Source organism: Vombatus ursinus, unplaced genomic scaffold (genome assembly GCF_900497805.2).
Source record: "Vombatus ursinus unplaced genomic scaffold, bare-nosed wombat genome assembly UNPS02014832.1, whole genome shotgun sequence".
Lineage (NCBI taxonomy): Eukaryota > Metazoa > Chordata > Mammalia > Diprotodontia > Vombatidae > Vombatus > Vombatus ursinus.
In genome coordinates, this window is record NW_020954610.1 from 13,211,767 (window position 1) to 13,230,747 (window position 18,981).

General features: G+C 36.0%; 1 protein-coding gene across 2 annotated transcripts in view; it reads right to left on the reverse strand.

The window, feature by feature from the left end:
• Positions 1-498: 498 nt before the first annotated feature.
• The window catches only part of LOC114025643 (alpha-catulin-like), a 95,598-nt gene continuing 77,115 nt past the window's right edge, over positions 499-18,981 (reverse strand). Inside the window, exons 13-19 of one of the 2 annotated variants that reach the window (XM_027839114.1) lie at positions 18,046-18,096; positions 17,793-17,947; positions 10,353-10,401; positions 2,624-2,680; positions 2,391-2,504; positions 1,747-1,830; positions 499-992 (exon numbers count right to left, since the gene is read on the reverse strand). In XM_027839114.1, coding sequence (XP_027694915.1) covers positions 828-992; positions 1,747-1,830; positions 2,391-2,504; positions 2,624-2,680; positions 10,353-10,401; positions 17,793-17,947; positions 18,046-18,096 — 675 coding nt within the window. In that variant the 3' untranslated portion in view covers positions 499-827. The other variant, XM_027839113.1, reaches the window with a different exon arrangement.

Genomic DNA, 18,981 nt, shown 5'->3' on the forward strand with positions numbered 1-18,981 from the left:
AAAATATTCATAATAAATACTACAATATCCACAACACTACAGATCTGGCCCCCATGTCTTTTCCTATGGGTTGCTAAATACATTAATTTATCTTATTAATGGATTTTCTCCATGGAAATGTATCTCCAGCTGTAAAATGGATAACTGAGGCTGTGGGGAAACATTTCACTTTACAACAAGTTCAGTTGGAGCATATTTATTCCATTAAGTAATATCTGTAAACAGTGATTTAATAATCATATAGGTATATTCCAAAATAAATGATATCTAGAGATTTAAGGTATTACAAAGCAATGAGGAATTTCCCAGAAATGAAACTGCTTCAAAAACATTTCTTTAATATGGTACTAAAAACTGTAAACATGTAAGCAGAACATAACTAATGTGGTATGTCAGAGGTTCTCGAGAACATCTTCATAGCTATTTTTTTTTAAGGCAATTGGGGTTAAGTGACTTGCCCAGGGTCACACAGCTAGTTAGTGACAAGTGTTTGGTCTGAGGCCGGATTTGAACTCAGGTCCTCCTGACTTCAGGGCCGGTGCTCTATCCACTGCGTCACCTAGCTGCCCCATAGCTATTTCTTTGGATTGAAGATTCATTAAGACATTCTGGATAAATGGCTTTGATTCTTAAATAAATGTTAGCAATGATACACATGTCTATTACAAAATCACACTGGAGTTAAAAGTTTTGAAAACTACCATGGCATTTATTAGATGCTAAGAATTGTCACAACAAGTTTGATAATCTGAAATCTTGATGGGAAGGGAAAAAAAAAAGTAGAAAGTGCTTAATTAATTTTCTCATAGCCCTGAAGAATCTGACGATTATTTGCTTTCTAAAAATGTCAGGTTTGCTATGTTATGTTCTAGAGATCTGACCCCAAAAGCTTCTACGGTTTTTTCATCCATGCTGTCTTTAGTTGTAACTGTTTGCCATCTGCTTTCCATCCAGGGTGGAAGAGAATTTATACAATCATTTTCTGATTTGCACTGTAAAAGTAATTTTATAAAGTTAAATGTGGCTTTTGTTTTTTTGTACAGTCAGTTCTGCTATAATGCTTCTTTTAAAAATTCAAATTTGTTCCAATGCAATTGATATATTAGGGAAAAATTTGAGCACAATCCATATTTCAGGTTTGCTTATGTGCTATTTTTTCTTTCAGAAACGGTAAGAACTCAAAAACTGCAACACTCGCAATAGTTCACAAGTTGTAGCCCTTTCAGCATCCACTTTCACAAGCAAACTTTAGGTCCTTTTCAAGGTAATGCACCATATATATCTTCCGTGCAGTCGGAGCACCAGAGTCACACCCTATTCCTGCTCGCTGCCTCCATGGCCAATGCCCCAGGTCCTGGAATGAGGGCCCAAGCAAGGTCACCCTCTCACCCGTAGGTGTCAGCTTTGCCAGTCCAAGCCCCTGTGTGAACCCAGAGTGCAGGCTGAGCAGTAGCCTAAGGTCATTGATGCTTTTACTATTGTAGTATTTATGCATTTAACTTTTTAACATGTGTAAAACTGTAATGTTTTTCTAGGCTCCTGTCTTTTTTTTAATGTGTCACTGATGAGGTTTTTAGGTGTTGTTGTCTTACTCCATTTTCCCTGAATACCCTGTGGGTTTTTATTTCATGATTTTGCATAGCATGGTGATTTTTAGGGACACATATATCACTTTACAGCACAACTGACAGTATATTCTTTCTCTGTGTACAAAGATAAAGGTTTGTTATGGAAGAACTAACTCACCTTATGCATCAGTTTATAGCAAACTGGGAGAAGTTGGGCCAATGTAGCCAGGACAAATCTTGTTTTTAGAATACATTTGTCAACCTGTAATTACAGAAAGACTGTCAATTTAAGCTCCAAATTTATTAAGACACTTTTACATTAAGGAAATCAGGAAACATCTATAAAACAGGTAAAGGCAATGGGTGTGAGTACTTGACTAGAAAAGTAATTTAAAGACCCCAAGCACTTTGTTCCCAAATTCTAGATTCAGAAGAGCCTTCAGGCAGCTCCACTGCCTATAACATGAATGAGACAGTTCTGCAATGAGAGCAAAGCTCTCTTTCCACTGTGGTATTAAGACACTCTAGGGAACTATGACTCCTCTCTTGAAACTTCTTCAATGTCTTGGGCCTAGCTTTGGTTGGACAAATAAGAATATGAGGACAGTCTGTAAAGTGGCTAAGGCATTTTTTTTTTAAATTAAAGCAATTCCTTATAGCCTGAGTTGATCTGCTGTAGGTTTTTGTCATCAGTTATAACAAGAGAAAAGTTATTCTGGCAGCTGAGCTGTGTGATAACACACAGGACTGTGAAATCTATACTAATATAAGCAGAAGAAGAAAGCATTTTATTTTTCTAGCTGAATAACACATCCTTTTTACCTTTGTATATATTTTATTCTGAATGGGGGTCTTAGCTGTGAGTTGGAGCTGCTGGCACAGAGGCATCAGCTTGTTTATTTCCAGTAGAAGTAAAAGCTTGTCATCATCTTTCAGCTGAAATGCAAATTTGAAAATTATAATAATTCCAATAAATAATAGCTTTTATTTTTATACCCACTGTTGTACCTTCAAAAGATGAGGCATAAGTTTAGTGTTCAGGAGACATACATTACCTGTTTTGAGAAACCTTGGAGAACTGAAGCAAGTTTTAAACCCTCTGTAGCAAAAACCTGATAGAAGGGAGAAAAAGGATTTATTTTAGATCTCAGAATCTATATTTAAGAATATTTCACAATAAACGTATTATATTTTAATTTTTATACTTTCTTAAAAAAACTTAAAAGTTATGTGACTGGGCGCTAATATTATCCCCATTAAAACAGGTCATAAGCCATAAAGAAAGGTGAACTTATAATATGAACATTTATTATTTTTCTAACAACTTATGCACATAATACAGTGTTAGTATGGGTTATCAATAATTGTATATTCAAAATTCACAGCAATATAAGCATATTCCACAAAACCTGGTTTCAAAATAACATCATTATGTATTATTATGCATTATTATACATTATGTAGTTTAACCAGATTAATCCAAGTCACAAAGTCCTTGGATAAGTAACATCATTTAACTGATCAACTCAAAAAACATGATCAGCAACGATGCTTGAGTCCCAGAAGCCCTAAACTGCTGGCATGTATTTGCTTACCATTTGTAAAGTGGTTCCTATTAAGCTAACTGATTTCCAATAACATTGTTTTGTCTGATATTTTCATAGACTCAATGTTAATGGTAAAGAAAGCCTGTATATTGCCCTGTTAATTGAAAAAAAAAAGAGATACTATTGATTTGTAAGGAGGGCATATAATTTGAGTATATTTGTTATAATGGATAGGTATACATTGCCCTTCCACATTCCTGTGGCAAATTATAAAAAAGTTCACCAGTGCACAGTCATGGAATAGAGGAAAACTACCTGGACCATATGGAGAACAGGCTTACAGTCTCATTTACAACACACTCATAATAGTATTATAAAACTGTACATTGTTGTATTTAGACTAGTGTGAAATTTAATGTCTTTAATTTAGTCTGAAATTTAATGGTAGGTGCAACATTTGTTTCACCTAGGCTAGGCTGATGTCACTTTTAAGGAGTAGGGAAGTTGTTCTTAATACTTAATTGGTTCGGGGAAATAGGGTTCAAGTGGTTGATGAGGTTTCCTGATTACCTGAGTCATAAAAGGCCTAACTTAGAGAGCCTTATTCTTATCAGAATTCCTATTGCTGGAGTCAACATAACTTTTGAGGGCTGCTTCTGTGATAAAGTGTAATTGCAGAGGGTAGTTGCATCCATCTCAATGCTGTATCCTTATTGGACCTTTTTATTTATATATATTTATAAATTTAAATTTAATAGTATATAAATTTATATATAATTTAATGCAACTAAATTTAATAAATATAATTTTATAAATATATTTATATATTTTATATATCTTTTTATTATCAAGAAAATTTTAAATGTTGTAAGGTCCATGTTTTATTGCCTTCCAAACCACAGTCTGAACCACTTGACTCGCCTGAGTTAGGCTTCGCCTACCTAGAACAAGGGAGAACTTTGATCAATATTAAGTCTATAGGCTGTAGGAAATCCTAAGTGGCTAACAAGAAGAAATGTTCATACCAGCTGGTATGGTATGTTTTTTTTCTTTCTCATCATGCAGAATTCTAAAATGATTTTACCTTGCAGTTCTTCAAAGAAATATTTTCTTTGGGAAGGAACATCACCTTCCCTGGTTCATGGAAGTGACTGTCTAAGGTCTCCATGTGGATGTTAGTTCCTCTTACCAACGATGAGGGCAGAGGGAAACTAACTGAGGATTTGGTCACCTTGGGGAAGAAGGGAATCTCTACCTTCTGTCAGAGGTGATACATGCTTGTTCAGAGAAAACAAGCTCACTTGTTAAATAGGGTAACCCCAAATGTGTAGGTCATAATAATGCCTGCCAGATAGTAACTACAGGACTGTAAAGTAACCAAAAAAAACTAATTACTAGTGGGCTTTTCGCTGTTCTTCATGTCTGTGTCACTGAGGCTGTTGTCTGAGTATCTGTAGTCCTTTTGCTTACCTTCCCTCTGAAACCTCCCTTGTTTTTTGTGCTATGCTACTCTGGTTTTCCTCCTGCCTGTAGTTTGTTTACCCTATTCACTACTATCAGATTATTTTTCCCAAAGGACTGTTTTGATGTTATTTGCTTATTAAGAACCCTTCAGTAGTTAATCGTTAAGGACTCTTTAGCCTAGTACTTGAGGTCCTTCATAATTTTGCTTCTTCAGTTTCACTTTCTAGTCTTATTTCTCCCTATTCCCCTGTATGGACCTCATTCTCTAGCCAAAATAGACTTGTTACTCCCAAGTATATTACGTGCTTTTCCCATTTCTGTGCCTTTGCTAAGACTGTTCTCTTCTCCTGGAATGTCCTCACTTCCGTCTCAACCTATTAATCCTCCCTAAGGTATAGTTCACAAGCCGCCTCTATAAAGCCTTCCCTGATTATCTCAGTTGAATGTGATCCTAGACTATAAGCTCTTTGATAATGGTGGCTGTATCTTAGTAACATACATTTGCCAAGGGTAGTTTAATAAATACTTGATGATCAAGCGGTTAAGTTAATATTCTCAGTGGGAAGCAAGGTTCAAATAATTTTTCAATTTGGAGGAATTTGGCCCAAAGGCTGCTCCATTTTGGATAAAGCATATCCTTATGAACTACAAGTTATGGCCATTTTGATCTCAATTGAGAATGGAGAACAATGACCACAGGAGAGAAAAAATTTCTAAAGGAGAAAGAAAAGATGAAGACTTGGGTATTTCTTCCCTAGGACCCTCTAAAAGGCAACGTCCATGTCAAATTTGCTAGTCCTTTTGACAAGCAGAACCCATTCCAGGTAAAGTACTGAAGGAAGCATAGCTATATAAGTTTTAAGAAAGGATAAGCCAGCTAGATCCAGCCTCTAACTGTGGTGGAAATCTAGTGCGCAGGGAGAAGGGAGAAGACAGTTGGGTTAATTTGAAGTTCTCTTAAGAATTCAACTTTCTCAGGGTAGCTTTCTCAGGGTGGTGTAGTGGATAGAGCGCTGGCCCTGGAGTCAGGAGGACCTGAGTTCAAATCCGGCTTCAGATACTTGACGTGTACTAGCTGTGTGACTTTGGGCAAGTCACTTAACCCCATTGCCTAGCAAAAATAAATTAAAAAAAAAATTCAACTTTCTCTGCCTCTCTTTTAGCTAATGGGCTAATTTATTAGTCAATTGAGAAGTAGAAGTTTGAAATGGCAATCAAATAGCTTCATTTATTAGACCTTAAGGCTTGGGTAGTCAAATGACAGAGGACCATCAAGGATTTTAAAAGAGGTTAATGTTAACCTTCCTCTGGTCTGACCTGTCATTTGGTATTCTCAAATCATTCCTTTCAAAAACTATACTTTTTGCCCATTCTCTCCACTCCTGCTGTCTCTACTTAAGTCAAGACCTTCACACCTAGATGACTTTAAAAGGCTGACTTCTTGGCTTGCTTCTCTATCCATTCTAATCCATTTTACATGCAGCTTCCAGGACAATCTTAGTAAAACAGTATATACCTATCCAAACTTATTTTTCACTGCTCCCCAATACACATCCCTCTACTCAGGCTGGTTTTCTTTTTGTTCCAACCCTCCTCTAAGCCCTTCTTCATACTTTTTATTCCTTAATCTATTCAAGACCTACCCATTCCACAAGGTTTATCAGAATTCTCACTTCTCCCAAGAAGGGGCTGCCCCAGCTATTCTAACCCAGACTTTATCTCTGAACTCCAATACAATAATGTTTTGTATTGTTTAGCACACTCATGGGAGCACAGAAAATACTTGACTGATGAATGAATCAGACAGTACATTAAGGTTGGTGAAGTCTTCCTGGTAGATATTTCTGTTGTTTGTTTGTCTTTTAAAGATCCTACTGACTACTTGGAAACCTCTACAACCTCAGGATCTGCACCTTGAGATAGATCAGTCTATAAAATGTTTAACGAGAAATATGGTGTGGACTGTTCAAAGAAAGAAGTAAAACTCTTGCTCTTGAAAAAGCTTATGAAAAGCTCACTGGCCTGACAAGTATAGATACAATATAGCAATATGGGTAGTTCAAGGCGTAAAAATAACATACATGTAAATAGTGCTCCCACTTAGGGTTATAGGATCATAGATTGAGAGTTGGAAGGGACGTCAGAAATCATGTAGTTCAACATTCATTTTATAAATGAGACTGAGGCCAGATCTCTGGCTCCAAATCCAACAGTCTTTGCATTGCACCATAGTGATGGGTCAGAATCCCATTTGCCATTATGAAAAATTTAGAGCTTTTAGGGAACTTGTTAGTTCAGAAGTAGAGGAAGAAGCTGTGAAAAGCAAAACAGCTTAGAGCAGGTATGCTTAGCTTTGTTTGTGCACCAGAAGCTTAAGGCCCCTTCTCAGAATAATGTTTTTAAATGCATAAGATAAAATACATTGGATTACAAGGGAAACCAATTGGATTGAAATTATGAGGTAATTTTTTCCCCATCAAAATTCAAGAACTACCTGGCTTAGAAAAACAGGCCCTGGCAGGCACAGGAATGTAGAAGTCCTGGTAGTCCTGGCCTACTTATATGGCAGCCTCAGTTCTCTCCATTCTCCCTCCCCTCAAATATCTTCCCATTGCTGCTTTTTTCACTTTGCTATGCTGCTTGAATATCTACCAATTAAGAAGTATCCTCTTGTATGAAAAAAAAACAAGCCTCTGGAAGGTAACTAAAGGCCCCTGACTTAGAATTTGTGGTAGTATTAGTATCACAGATTAGATATATTCTAGGTAAAATAGATATCTATACCCTATGTTGTACACCCAAGAACATAGTTTCTACTGAAAAATATACCCTAAATTCGAAAACTCTGACTTACAAACAAGCTCTTGGAACATGTTACTTGTATTAAAGGTCTGCCTTTATAAATACCTATGACTCTAAATGACAAGGAACACAGACAGGCAAGTACTCACTGGAGGGAAAGATAAATTGTGGGACAGAATGGTCAGTGTAGTTTCCTGAAGGAGGCAGACCTTGAAGCATGGGCAGGATTTGAATAGGTAGAGAGGAGAAGAAGGTATTCTAGATGGGGGAAAGATACAAACCAAGAGTGGGGAACTTCCAGCCTCAAGGCCACATGTGGCCCTCTAGGTCCCCAAGTGCAGCCCTCTGAATCCAAATTTCACAGAACAAATCCTTTTATTAAGGGGATTTATACTATAAACAAAACTGTGTAGAATAAGCAATGTGTGGGGGAAATAGTGGGTAGATTAGTCTGATTGAAGCAATTTCAGTCAATTCACTTAGCATTTATTAAGTGCCTGCTGTGTGCTATACATTATGCTAGGAAACAGCCCCAGCTCACAAGGACTTTTTGCATTCTATTAGGGAATATGTGTACATCAAACAAATAAACCCAAAGTAACTGGAGCAAAAGAACCAACAATTAGGTTCATGTAGGAGTTGGCATTTAAGCAAAGAGTTCAAACTGGGAAGTACTGTAGTCAAATAAAGTGGGAGAGGATGGGTTAGGGCCACATTTATGAATAAATTGGCAGTGGTGTAATGAATACATTAAAAGTAAAAGACTAGAGGAAAGAAATTTGCTATATAGTCTAGGCGTGAGGTAAACTAAGGTTATAGCAGCATGAATACATTACAAGAAAGAATGGATAGGACCTGAAAACTTAATTAATTATGGGAAACAAAAGGAGAGAGATGGAGCAAGACTGCCTGGAAATTTTAAGTCTGTAATGACTGAAAACAAGAGAAGTCCAAGTCTAGGGTATGGAAAAGTGAAAGGGGCCTTTTTCTGAGAGGTAGATGAATAAATTTGGTTTTGGTTATATTGGGTTTGAAGTGACAGAAACAGATTTTTTAGGTAGGAATGTTGGATTTATAATATTAGAATTTGGCAAAACAAAAAACAAGCAAACAAAAAAATCCCAACCCTAACAGAACTAGAGATTTGAGGGTCATTGGTGTAGAGGAGATAGTTGAAACAGTTTACCCATGTAAAGAGGGGAGTGTTGATCAAATTGAAGGGCATTCCAGAAGGCAATGTGGACTTTTGGAAAGACAGTAGGAGCTCTTTCCTGAGCTCTGCTATTAAAATACATGTGAATAATACTATGAAATAAGTAGTTCAATACTGTCCCTATTTTGAAGAAGGGACTCTGGGACTCAGTGGAAATGACTTGCTCAAAGTCACACAAGTATGAAAAGTCAGAGCTGGGACTCAAAGTCAGGTCTTCTGATTTTAAGTTCAGTGTTCTTCACAAAATTATTTTGCCTCTAATAACCTGTGTGTCCATGAACAAGCCACTCTGCATCTGTAAAATGAGGATCTCCATCTCTAAAATTATGAGTTAATGAAAAATAAGGCCAAAACTGAGAAAGTGCTCATTTGGGCCAGATAAAGATAAATTTGCTCTTAAGGATAAAAATTAACTCATTTTTTCTAATGTTTGGTGAGAATGTTGAGCATTAGAGAAAGGGAAAGAACTCAAGCCCTGTTAGGGCAGATAAAACAATAAAGTCAAGCAAAAGTGATGAAGTTTTTATAATTCTCCTTGAGAAAGGAAGACCAGATAAAATTCAACTACAGTTGAATCTAGTGGTTCATCATCTAGAGTACCTGCTGGGATATCTGGGAGCTTACAGTTTGCCTGAAGAATCATATACATCTGGTATTAAATCAGATACATGATCAAATGAGCTCAAAATGTTTAAAACTTATCTGATAAAATCCCAGCTATAAAAGTCAAGATGTTAGGAGAATAAATTTTAGAGCAAGGATTAAAGGGCTTAGAAAATTTACTATTAACAGGCTTTCTAGTGATAAAGTCCTCTTGTCATGAAGTTAGTATAAAAAAATAGGCATTAGAAATGGACAGGGCATCATCTGTCCCAGAAGCAAGAAGCCAACTGCTAAGTGCCATATGAGTAACCGACATCACAGTTTAATCATCTAAAAGACAGGTGATTCTTTGTAAAGTGACAGTGCCTGTACCTCAATCCAAAACTTCAGAACTAATAGAGAGTTTGGTCCAGTTTAAGGGAAAATAGCTTATTTTAAAAATCAAGTCTAAAAGGAGGTTTACTTTCTTTCATTCATATTTTGTCATTTGCTGTCCTTCACTTCATCCCAACTAAGAGTGTCTTTCCCAATGAGATTTGGCTGTGAAGCAAAGACTATGCACTTATTAACTGAAGGGGATTTCCAAGTTGGAAGATAATTCCAATTTTAGCGTAAGGGGCGGTGCTTTGGAGTGGAGGATAGAGTGGTTTGCTGGTCCTAAGCAAATTAATATCTCTGACAATTTTGAAGTTTCCTAAATTTAAAATCATTGACTTTTAGGGCTAGAAGGGACCTTGTGGGAAGGCAGGTAGCTCAGGTTCAACCCTGATCCTAGGAAATCGAAAAAGGAGGAGGGCAAAAGGAAGTATAGTATTAACACTTCCTCACTGTGACTAAATGTTGCCCTTAGAATGTGGTAGTGACCAAACATTTTCTAGATAGTGTGCGTAGATAGCTGATGGGAGGATTTTTATCCATCTTTGGAAAATCTAGAAACTTCAGATACTCTTGTATTAACTGGCAAAACCTATTATTCCTAGGAATTTTCATCAAATATGTTGTTCAAAAATGCTTCACAGAAGACTGCTACAATATCCTAATTTTATATTCTCCCTTGAAGTGACAAGAGAACAGGAAGTCATTGGTGAGAACATAGATGTTACATATTATTAGCATAAAATATTATGTAGTAATGTAAACTAGAACATAGCATACCTCTACTTGATAAATTAAATCCTGAGTACTCTTCAACAGCCCTTCCCCCCTGAAATAAACAACATTAATTTAAAAAAAAAAAGAAAAATTACTACATGGAGATTGGTCTATTTTATACATTATTAATGCTCTCAATTATTACGTATGAATTGAAACCTCAAATTTATTAAAATCTTAATGAATCAAGCAACAGAGTTCTTGTGGTTACTTATTCCATTCTACTATTAACCATATAGTAAGTATATATTTTACATGAAGAAATCAGTGTAAACTAAATTATATCTGAGTTTTACATAGCATACCTATACCTTTCAAAATCTTATATGCTTTTATTTAAAAAAAACAACAACAACCAAAAAACTATAGTATACAGAGTACTAGACAAGTGGCAAGATTTCTGAACTCTGAAGAGGAGAGATGTAGGTAATTAGCATTTTCATGATAACTGAATTCCTGCTTGAGTACTCCAAACAGATTCAAACTCAGGGCAGTTTCCTTTCCCTGGGGCTTAGGAGTATTGGAACTAAAGGGCTAATTCTCAAAGGCTGGTGAACATCTCATGACTAGGAAAAGTGGAAAGCCAACCATAAATGAAGCCAGCCTCAAGGAAGGAAAAAAGTGAGATGTAGCCAGAGAAGCAAGAAATTGAGAAGAGAAATGAAGCAAGAAATTAGATAGCAACTTTCAGATAATTAAACTGCTATTTAAGAACCTTATACAGAGAATAACCTAGAGAGCAAATTCTGTGAGAGTCTGGCAGCTTAATTGCAAAGGGCATCTTAGTCTAGCAAGAAAAGGTAGAAAGTTTACTTTAAATAATACTTGTTTAGCTGCCCTGTTTATGAGTCCCTAACCAATTAAATAGGTATAGATAGTATCCAGACAATTTATCAAAGTAGTCAGCCATGAGAGTTGCCAAAGAATAGGGCTGAAGTAATTTTGCAGTGGATGTGCTCACAGATTTAGGATTTAGATAGGACCTTACTTTGGTCATCTGGTACTACCACATAATTTTACATTTGGGGAAACTAAGGCCATGAAAGGTTTTGTGTTTTTTTGAGTACTGAATAACACTTATGCATGCACAAAGTGCAAATTGGTCTTTTTCCTAGAGTTCAAGCTGGATGAATGTGTACACTTTAAGTTATCAGGGAGGATGAAATCTTCCTTTAAAAAGTGAAAGGAAAGCTTTGGGATAGGAACAAAGGAAAAAAAGAATCCTGATTCATGTTAGGTTGTGGGAGGATAAAAAGAATATGACACATAAAGAGAAGGAAAGAAAGACCCTTGATTTAGAACTAAATATAAGACATAAAACTTTTCCCTTGGAAGAGGGAGCTAAATGCTGTTTGGAAGAAAAAACTTTTTGTGCTTCAAGGAATCAACTGGTGAGGAGGATGAAAAGAGGAGACAAGTGACAGTGGCCACTGACTTCCTACTAAAGGAGGCTGATGAACAATACAGAAGTTTGTTGTTTTCCCAGGAAACGTGTCTGGGATCTGTCAGAGCCTCTAGAAATCTGTGAAACGTTTTGACACTACCCACTCGTGGTGGCAAGTGGTACCACTAGGAGCACACTTTAAAAAAAAAAAAGCATTTCTAAGTACTGGGTAAAAAAATGAAGGTCTTGAAGGTATAGGTGTTGTTTTTAGCACTACTGACAATTGAAGGTACAGGTTCAGAAGAGAAAGGCAGCCTTGGGAAATGAAATGCAGACTAAAAAGTTGGTGGGAGAAAATAGGATTTCAGTTTTAGACCTTCATTTAAAATACAGGACATTGTGCTCTTGACCAGGGATGGAGTACACCTGGTAAGAGCCAGTAAAATGTATTTTCCCAGTCTTGCAAATCTGATCAAGGGGGCTTTAAACTGAAAATACAGTGGAGAGAGAAAGCTGTCCATATATATTTGTCATGTCAGATACCATAGAGAATCTTAGGTGTAATGTAAGAGTAATTGCAGAAAAGAGGACCAGTAATTCATAGTAAGCATTAAATAAAAAGAGAATTAGCACTAAAACTCATGGCTTGAGATGTCTATTTATAAACACAAAGACAATGGGTAACAAAAAGGGTAAATTAGAGATCCTAATCAAAGGAAGTAAATTTGACCTCAAAGGTATCACTGAACCTTGGTGGGATGAGATTCATGGCTAAAAATAGTTATGTGAGAAGTATACTTTATTCAAAAGGAACAGAACAGATTAAAAGGGTAGAGGAAACACAGTGTACATTAAGAATATATATTCATGTGAAGAAATTAAGGGGAAGCACAGTACTGGCCAAATGGTTGAAGAGCAATAGGAGAACATGAATCTGTAGGTACTCGCTGATAATCATGGAAGCAAGGCAGATGAAGTCCCTTTACCAGCTGGTACGTCTGATAAGAAGCTGTAACAATCAGTGGAAGAAATACTTGGGCACTAGTGACATAATCTCACTGTCTATCTCAGCCTTAACTAAGACAAGAAACTGAAACTTGGAAGCTGTGGGATTTTGCAGGCAAAAAAATCTGAGCAAGAACATGGAGATGCAGGTAATTTTCTACCTACAGTTTCAGACTTATTAACTTGTTGTATAAGTGTGATCCTCCAGGACCTGACTAGCAAAAGTTGACACTGTATGTGTATTCCTATTACCTCAAGTTATCATTGTATATCTTTCTGTCCCTCACTATTAAACTTCTAGGAAATAATCTATAATTACTGCATCAGCTTCCTCATCACTCAATACTAATCTTCTGTAAATTGTCTTCTGCCCCCTCTGTTTACTGAATCAGCTATCTTGAAGATTACTTTACAATTCTCAGATCCAAAGGCCATTTCTTAGTCTTCATTCTTTTCTACCATTTAATACTGATAGCCACCTGTCAAAATCTGCTCTTTCTCTCAGCATCCCTATTACTGTTGACAGCAGCATAATCTTCTGTCATAGGGATCAAAATCTCAGTCATCTTTGATTCTCCTCTCCTCCTACACCCTACATCTGATCAGTTGTTGAATCTCTTCTCACACCTACCTGCTTCTCACCACACTAGTGCAAACTAGCACTTTTACTGAGATTATTATGATCATCTCCCAGCATCTTCCCTTAATTCATCCTGCACACAGCTGCCAAAATAATCTTCTGAAGGCACAAATCTGACTCCTTTCTTCAAAAAACTTTAGTAGTTGCTCCTAACCTCATAAATATCAACTAATTAGCTTTATATTCAAGGGACTCCCCTACATTATTCCATTTGGAACTATCCATTCCAATCAATCTGTACAGTCAAGCTATTCTCAAATCTAATCATACTACCATATATTCATGGGGGCTATTGCCAATGCCTGGAATATAATCCAGTCTTTGCTTTTCTTCCTACAAAAGTTAGTGCTATATCTTCATTAAGTCTTTTCCTTATACCCCAGTTGAAAGTGATTTGTCCTTTTTCAAATTTTCACACAGTATTCTGTACTAGTCTCTTCTTTGCCCTTATCCTTAACACATTCTATCTTATTTGGGTATGTGTCATAATCCTGGATATAAATTTTAATATCATTAAGGGTCAGATAATCTGTTTTTTCGAATTTGTATTTTCATGCACAGGTGGCCTCAGGCGGCTAAGCGGCACAGTAGAGAGTGCTGGGCCCTGGAGTCAGAAAGACCTGAATTCAAATCCTACCACAGCCACTTATTACCTGTGTGACCTTAAGGCCACCCATGCGGATAAAATATGACTAATCATAATCTGTTTGCCTCAGTGTCCTCAAATGTAAAATGGGAATAACAATAAACACCTACTTTGCAGGATTATTGTGAGGTAAAGCACTTAGAGCAGTTCTTGGCACACAGTCGGCATTACGTAAATATTTATTTCCCTATTTTCTTCCCCTCATGCCTAGCCAGTCTATTGTACATAGAAAGCACCTAGGAAATGTTTGTTAAACTGTACTGTGGTCCTGGGAGAATTGAGACCTGCTGTGCTGTACCTCACTGCACCTTAAATCTTTACTAGCTAAAATGTACATATTCTTTGATCTACAGATTCCAAGTAGGTCATTAACAAAAATAAAAGCTCTATTTACACCAAAATCTCTATATCAGCACTTTTTTGTGGTCATAAAGAACAAGAAACAAAGTAGATGCTCACTTTTACTCTCATTTATTAGGAAGGAAGGGTTCCTAGGAAGAATGGAAGAAATAATCTAGGCAGGAAGCTGGAGAGAGGTTGGGAGGGGGTAAATGTGAATCAAATTCAATATCAAAAGGTTACCAAGAAGAAGAATGTAGGGAACTGATGAAAAAAGAAGTTCTACACCACTGAAAATATAAAACAAATTTGAAATTCCTCTTATGGACGGCTATCATAGAAAATATCCCATATTCCTAAGAACAGTAAGGAGGACACATGGGCAGTGTCAGGTGAAAAGAATCCTATTCCTTTTCCCAAGAGGAAATGTCTTTAAGATGGCTAACAGCTTTCTACTAAGGCATGTTGGGTAAGTGTATATAGACCTGACAAAGCAAACTAGAAGATATCTTCCTGGCATATGTATCAAAGGCATAAAAGAGAGCCGTTTAAGACTCATCAGAGTCACTAATTGCTATTTACTTCTGTTGATTTACATGGGAATGAATGACACCTTCAGAAAAAAACAAAACAAAACAAACCCCTGTAATATATATATATATATATATATACACATATACACACACACACACACACACACATATATATATACACACACATATATATCAAATGCCTCTGAAATCCTAGGTAAAACTTGAGAGCGTGGTGTGAGTTTACTTGGTCTAGCATTTGAAAGTCAGGCCTCTGAGAAAGAAAAAAAAATATGGTAAGTGAACAAATGATTACAAAAACAGTACTGAATAGAATTTTATCTTTCTGGACTAAATACTGGAATGATGGTCTTCTGGGAAAGAGTGGAGCCCCACAAAGGCTAGGAATAATTTGTTTTATAGGAGTCTCACTCCCTAGTCAAAAGGACTCCACACTAAAATTTCAAGAATAAAAATGCCAAGATAAAATTGAAAAATAATTAAAGGAAGGACACTTTATAAGATGAGGTTCATGTAAGAGGGAAGTGGGTTGGGAAAAATACTATAACATTAGATGCTTACACATTGCTATATGTCAAGGAAACCAAACAAATCTGAAATTTTAACACAAGGAGGTAACTATGACTTCGTAGAAGAATCACTGACACTTGGGAGACTCTCTACTGCAATATGGAATATATTATTTTGAGCAAATATGTAACTTTCTATTTCAAAATAAATATATCGAATAGGGAAGGGAAATAGCATCATATGTTAAAAAAGGTATATGGACACTAGAATACAAATAAAAAGTCCTTTAACATATGGCTCTGACCTTTCCAACTTTATTATTTGATACTCCTGCACATATTCTTCAGTTTAGTCAAACTGTCCTTATTGTTGTTCCTCACGTAGGCTCTTTGCTTGTGCACAGACTGTCCTTGATGCCCCCAATGTGCTCACTCCTCACTCCTCCCTCAAAAAATTCCTGGTTTGTTTCAAAGCTCCTTCGTTTCAAATGCTACCTCCTACCTGATCCCTTTTCTGATCCTTTCAGCTACTAACACTCCCTCTCACCTCAAATTACCTAGTGTTTATTTTGTATACACTTACATATGTACCGGTCATCTCCCTCAATCAAATGCAAGCTTAATAAAAGTCGAAACTTTCATTTTGTATTTTCATCTCTAGAGCCTAACACATAACAGAAGTTTGTGGACAATCCAAATTGTTGGTGGATTGGTTATAAAAACCAATAAATCTGAAGAGCTAAAGTAAAGAGAGAAAGCAAAATGATATCTTTGTGGGAATATACTGTAGACAATCCATCTGGATGGAGGATAGGGAAGATGCTTTCCTAAAAATTATGAAACAAACAGGCAAAGTCATGATGGAAAATTTCAGCTGCTCTAAAGTAGAGCAGTAGATTTGCTCTGCTGATTTCATTTTTTAGCAGGGAGAGGAAGCTGTTGGGGAAGCTACCTGCTTTCTTAATTTTGACCAAAATGAAACACTGATTACATGGAAGGTGAAAAATAACAGGAGAGAATGACCATGTTACATTGGAGTTTGTAATACAAAGGAAAGGAACTTAGGCATAGTCCAACCTGCACACTGGAATTTAAGAAAGCTGTATTAGAATGAAAAGACAGGTGTGACTCCATGGCCAAGGACTCTAAAGGGAATGGAGGCATCAAGATTGGGGCAGAATTCTTAAGGACAAAATTCTGTTTATGTAATTGTGAATGAATGTGATAAAAATAAAAGAAGCATCTAAAGAAACCAATGTGGTTGCACAAGAAACTCTCTGATGAAATTAGATTTTAAAAATATACATGAGCTGAGAAGATATAACCAAAGACAAATGCAACAGAGTGGGAGGAACCTGTCAGAAAATCTTGTTACAAAAGCTAAAGATAATAAGTCTTTTTAAAAGTGGTATCCAGAATAAGAAGAAAACAATGGGCAGGGAAGTGAAGAACCACCTAGGGGATATGGTATGATTTTAACAATCAATCAACAAGCATTTATTAAGCACCTGTTGTGCACTAGGCACTGGGAATACAAAGAATGAAATCCCTACTTGAAATGAGCTTGCACTCTTATGACAGAAGAAAGAACATTATAACTCACATTTGTTTTTTCCATTGAGTGGAAGGACGTTTAAACTGGAAAGGGGAGAACAAACATAAAGAGGGGCTTGACACCTAAGATGGTGGACAGATGGTAAGAAAATACCTGTTTTTTTAAAAAATGAATTCAAGTCTTTAGGTCCAGGTTAATTACATCTTAGGGTACTATAAAGACTCGCAGAAATGATCTAAGAAGTACTGTGGATAATTTTTGAGAAATCATGAAGAAGTACCAGATGACTAAAGATGAATTAATTTTTCCTGAATGTGTAAGAAGGAAAAGAAAGGTATTGCTTAATATAGGTCCCGAGGGAAATTCTAGAATGCACTATTAGTACAATAGCACATACAAAAAGTAGAAAAGGCAGAAGGGAAATGCAAGGTAGATATACTAATCATTATACTGTTGGAAATATAAGATCCCAGAAGTATAAGACCTGTACTTACACATATTTAATAACTTTATTTCACCAGAATTAGATAGTATTGGGATATGAATATTGGATAATATTCACAGGATTCATTGGATAACAACTGGAATACTGGATAACATTCACTTCACCAGCCCGTATATACTCTTGCTTAATGGCTGGTTGTATTCATAGAACACTTAAAAGTTTTCTCTTTCACTTAAGTAAATTTTAATTACTAGCTTTTGATATTGACTTTCATATAATAGATAATAAATAATCATTAGCAATTTAATATTCACATTTTCTTAACATGAAAGATATTGGTTGGATTGTGGACATCAAAATGGTATTTACCTAGTAAACAGGTATATGGAATAGGCCATACTGGACATGTTCTGCCCATGTCGAACAATTTCATTTTCCTGGTTCTTCCATTTTTCTATTTCACAGTCTACATCTGATGTGAGTAAACGAAGCTTAAGTCCAAGTTTTGCTATCTTCGCTTGTTCCTATAAATTAAAAATTTTAACTTTTTGGTCATTATTGACTTTAAAAAAACTTTTAAGGAGTATAAAATACAACACAATTCAATAGGAAATGGTCTCACCTCAGAATCAAGTTTGGTTGGCTTAAATGGCTTCAGGTTTGCATTATTCTTCTGTTGTAATTAAAAAAAAGTTTAAGGTAGTTTAAAAAATGGTACAATTGATCATAATGAAATAAAATAGTTAATAAAAACATAAACTAAATTCATTCTTTAAAACAAGGTTATTTGGGGGCAGCAAGGTGGCGCAGTGGATAGAGCACCGGCCCTGAAGTCAGGAGGACCTGAGTTCAAATCTGGCCTCAAACCAAACACTTGACACTTACTAGCTGTGTGACCCTGGGCAAGTCACTTAACTCCAATTGCCCAAAACAAACAAAAACAAAAAGAAGGTTATTTGCAATAAGATTTTAGTACTTGAATTAAGACTATGAAATGATTGCTATTATGAAATAAGTCAGACCCATAACATATTATATGCAATTCTTGTTTTCCTCATTTTTATGAATTTGGAATTCAGTTTATTAAATGTTTCTCTAATCCAAGAACTTACCTTCATTTAGTAAGTTAGATTGCAATGCCCTTCGTAACCCTATTTTCTAAATTTTGTAGAGGATTATACTTGTATTAAGGAACTCTGATTTTCTTATAATAAATTTAAACAAAAATTAAGGTAATATGCAAAATTATGAAAGCATTATATTCCAAGAACTCATTTCTAAGTGAATTATTTGGAATTTTTAAAACATATTTTGTAGAACAAATAATGATGAGGATTCCAGGACAGCCCACAAGAGTCTACTTAACCCATAGTGTATCTGAAATATATTTTGGCCTTCCTAAAAATCTTATTTTGAAGCTTTATTGTGATGTGGAGATGATTCTATGTTCTTGAAGGTTATATCAGCACAACACATGCTTTGCCAGGTCCTAACAAGTTGGAAAAGCTTCAAGTGTAGGCCGAGTGATAGAGTACTGTAGGTCTGTTTTACTGGAGCT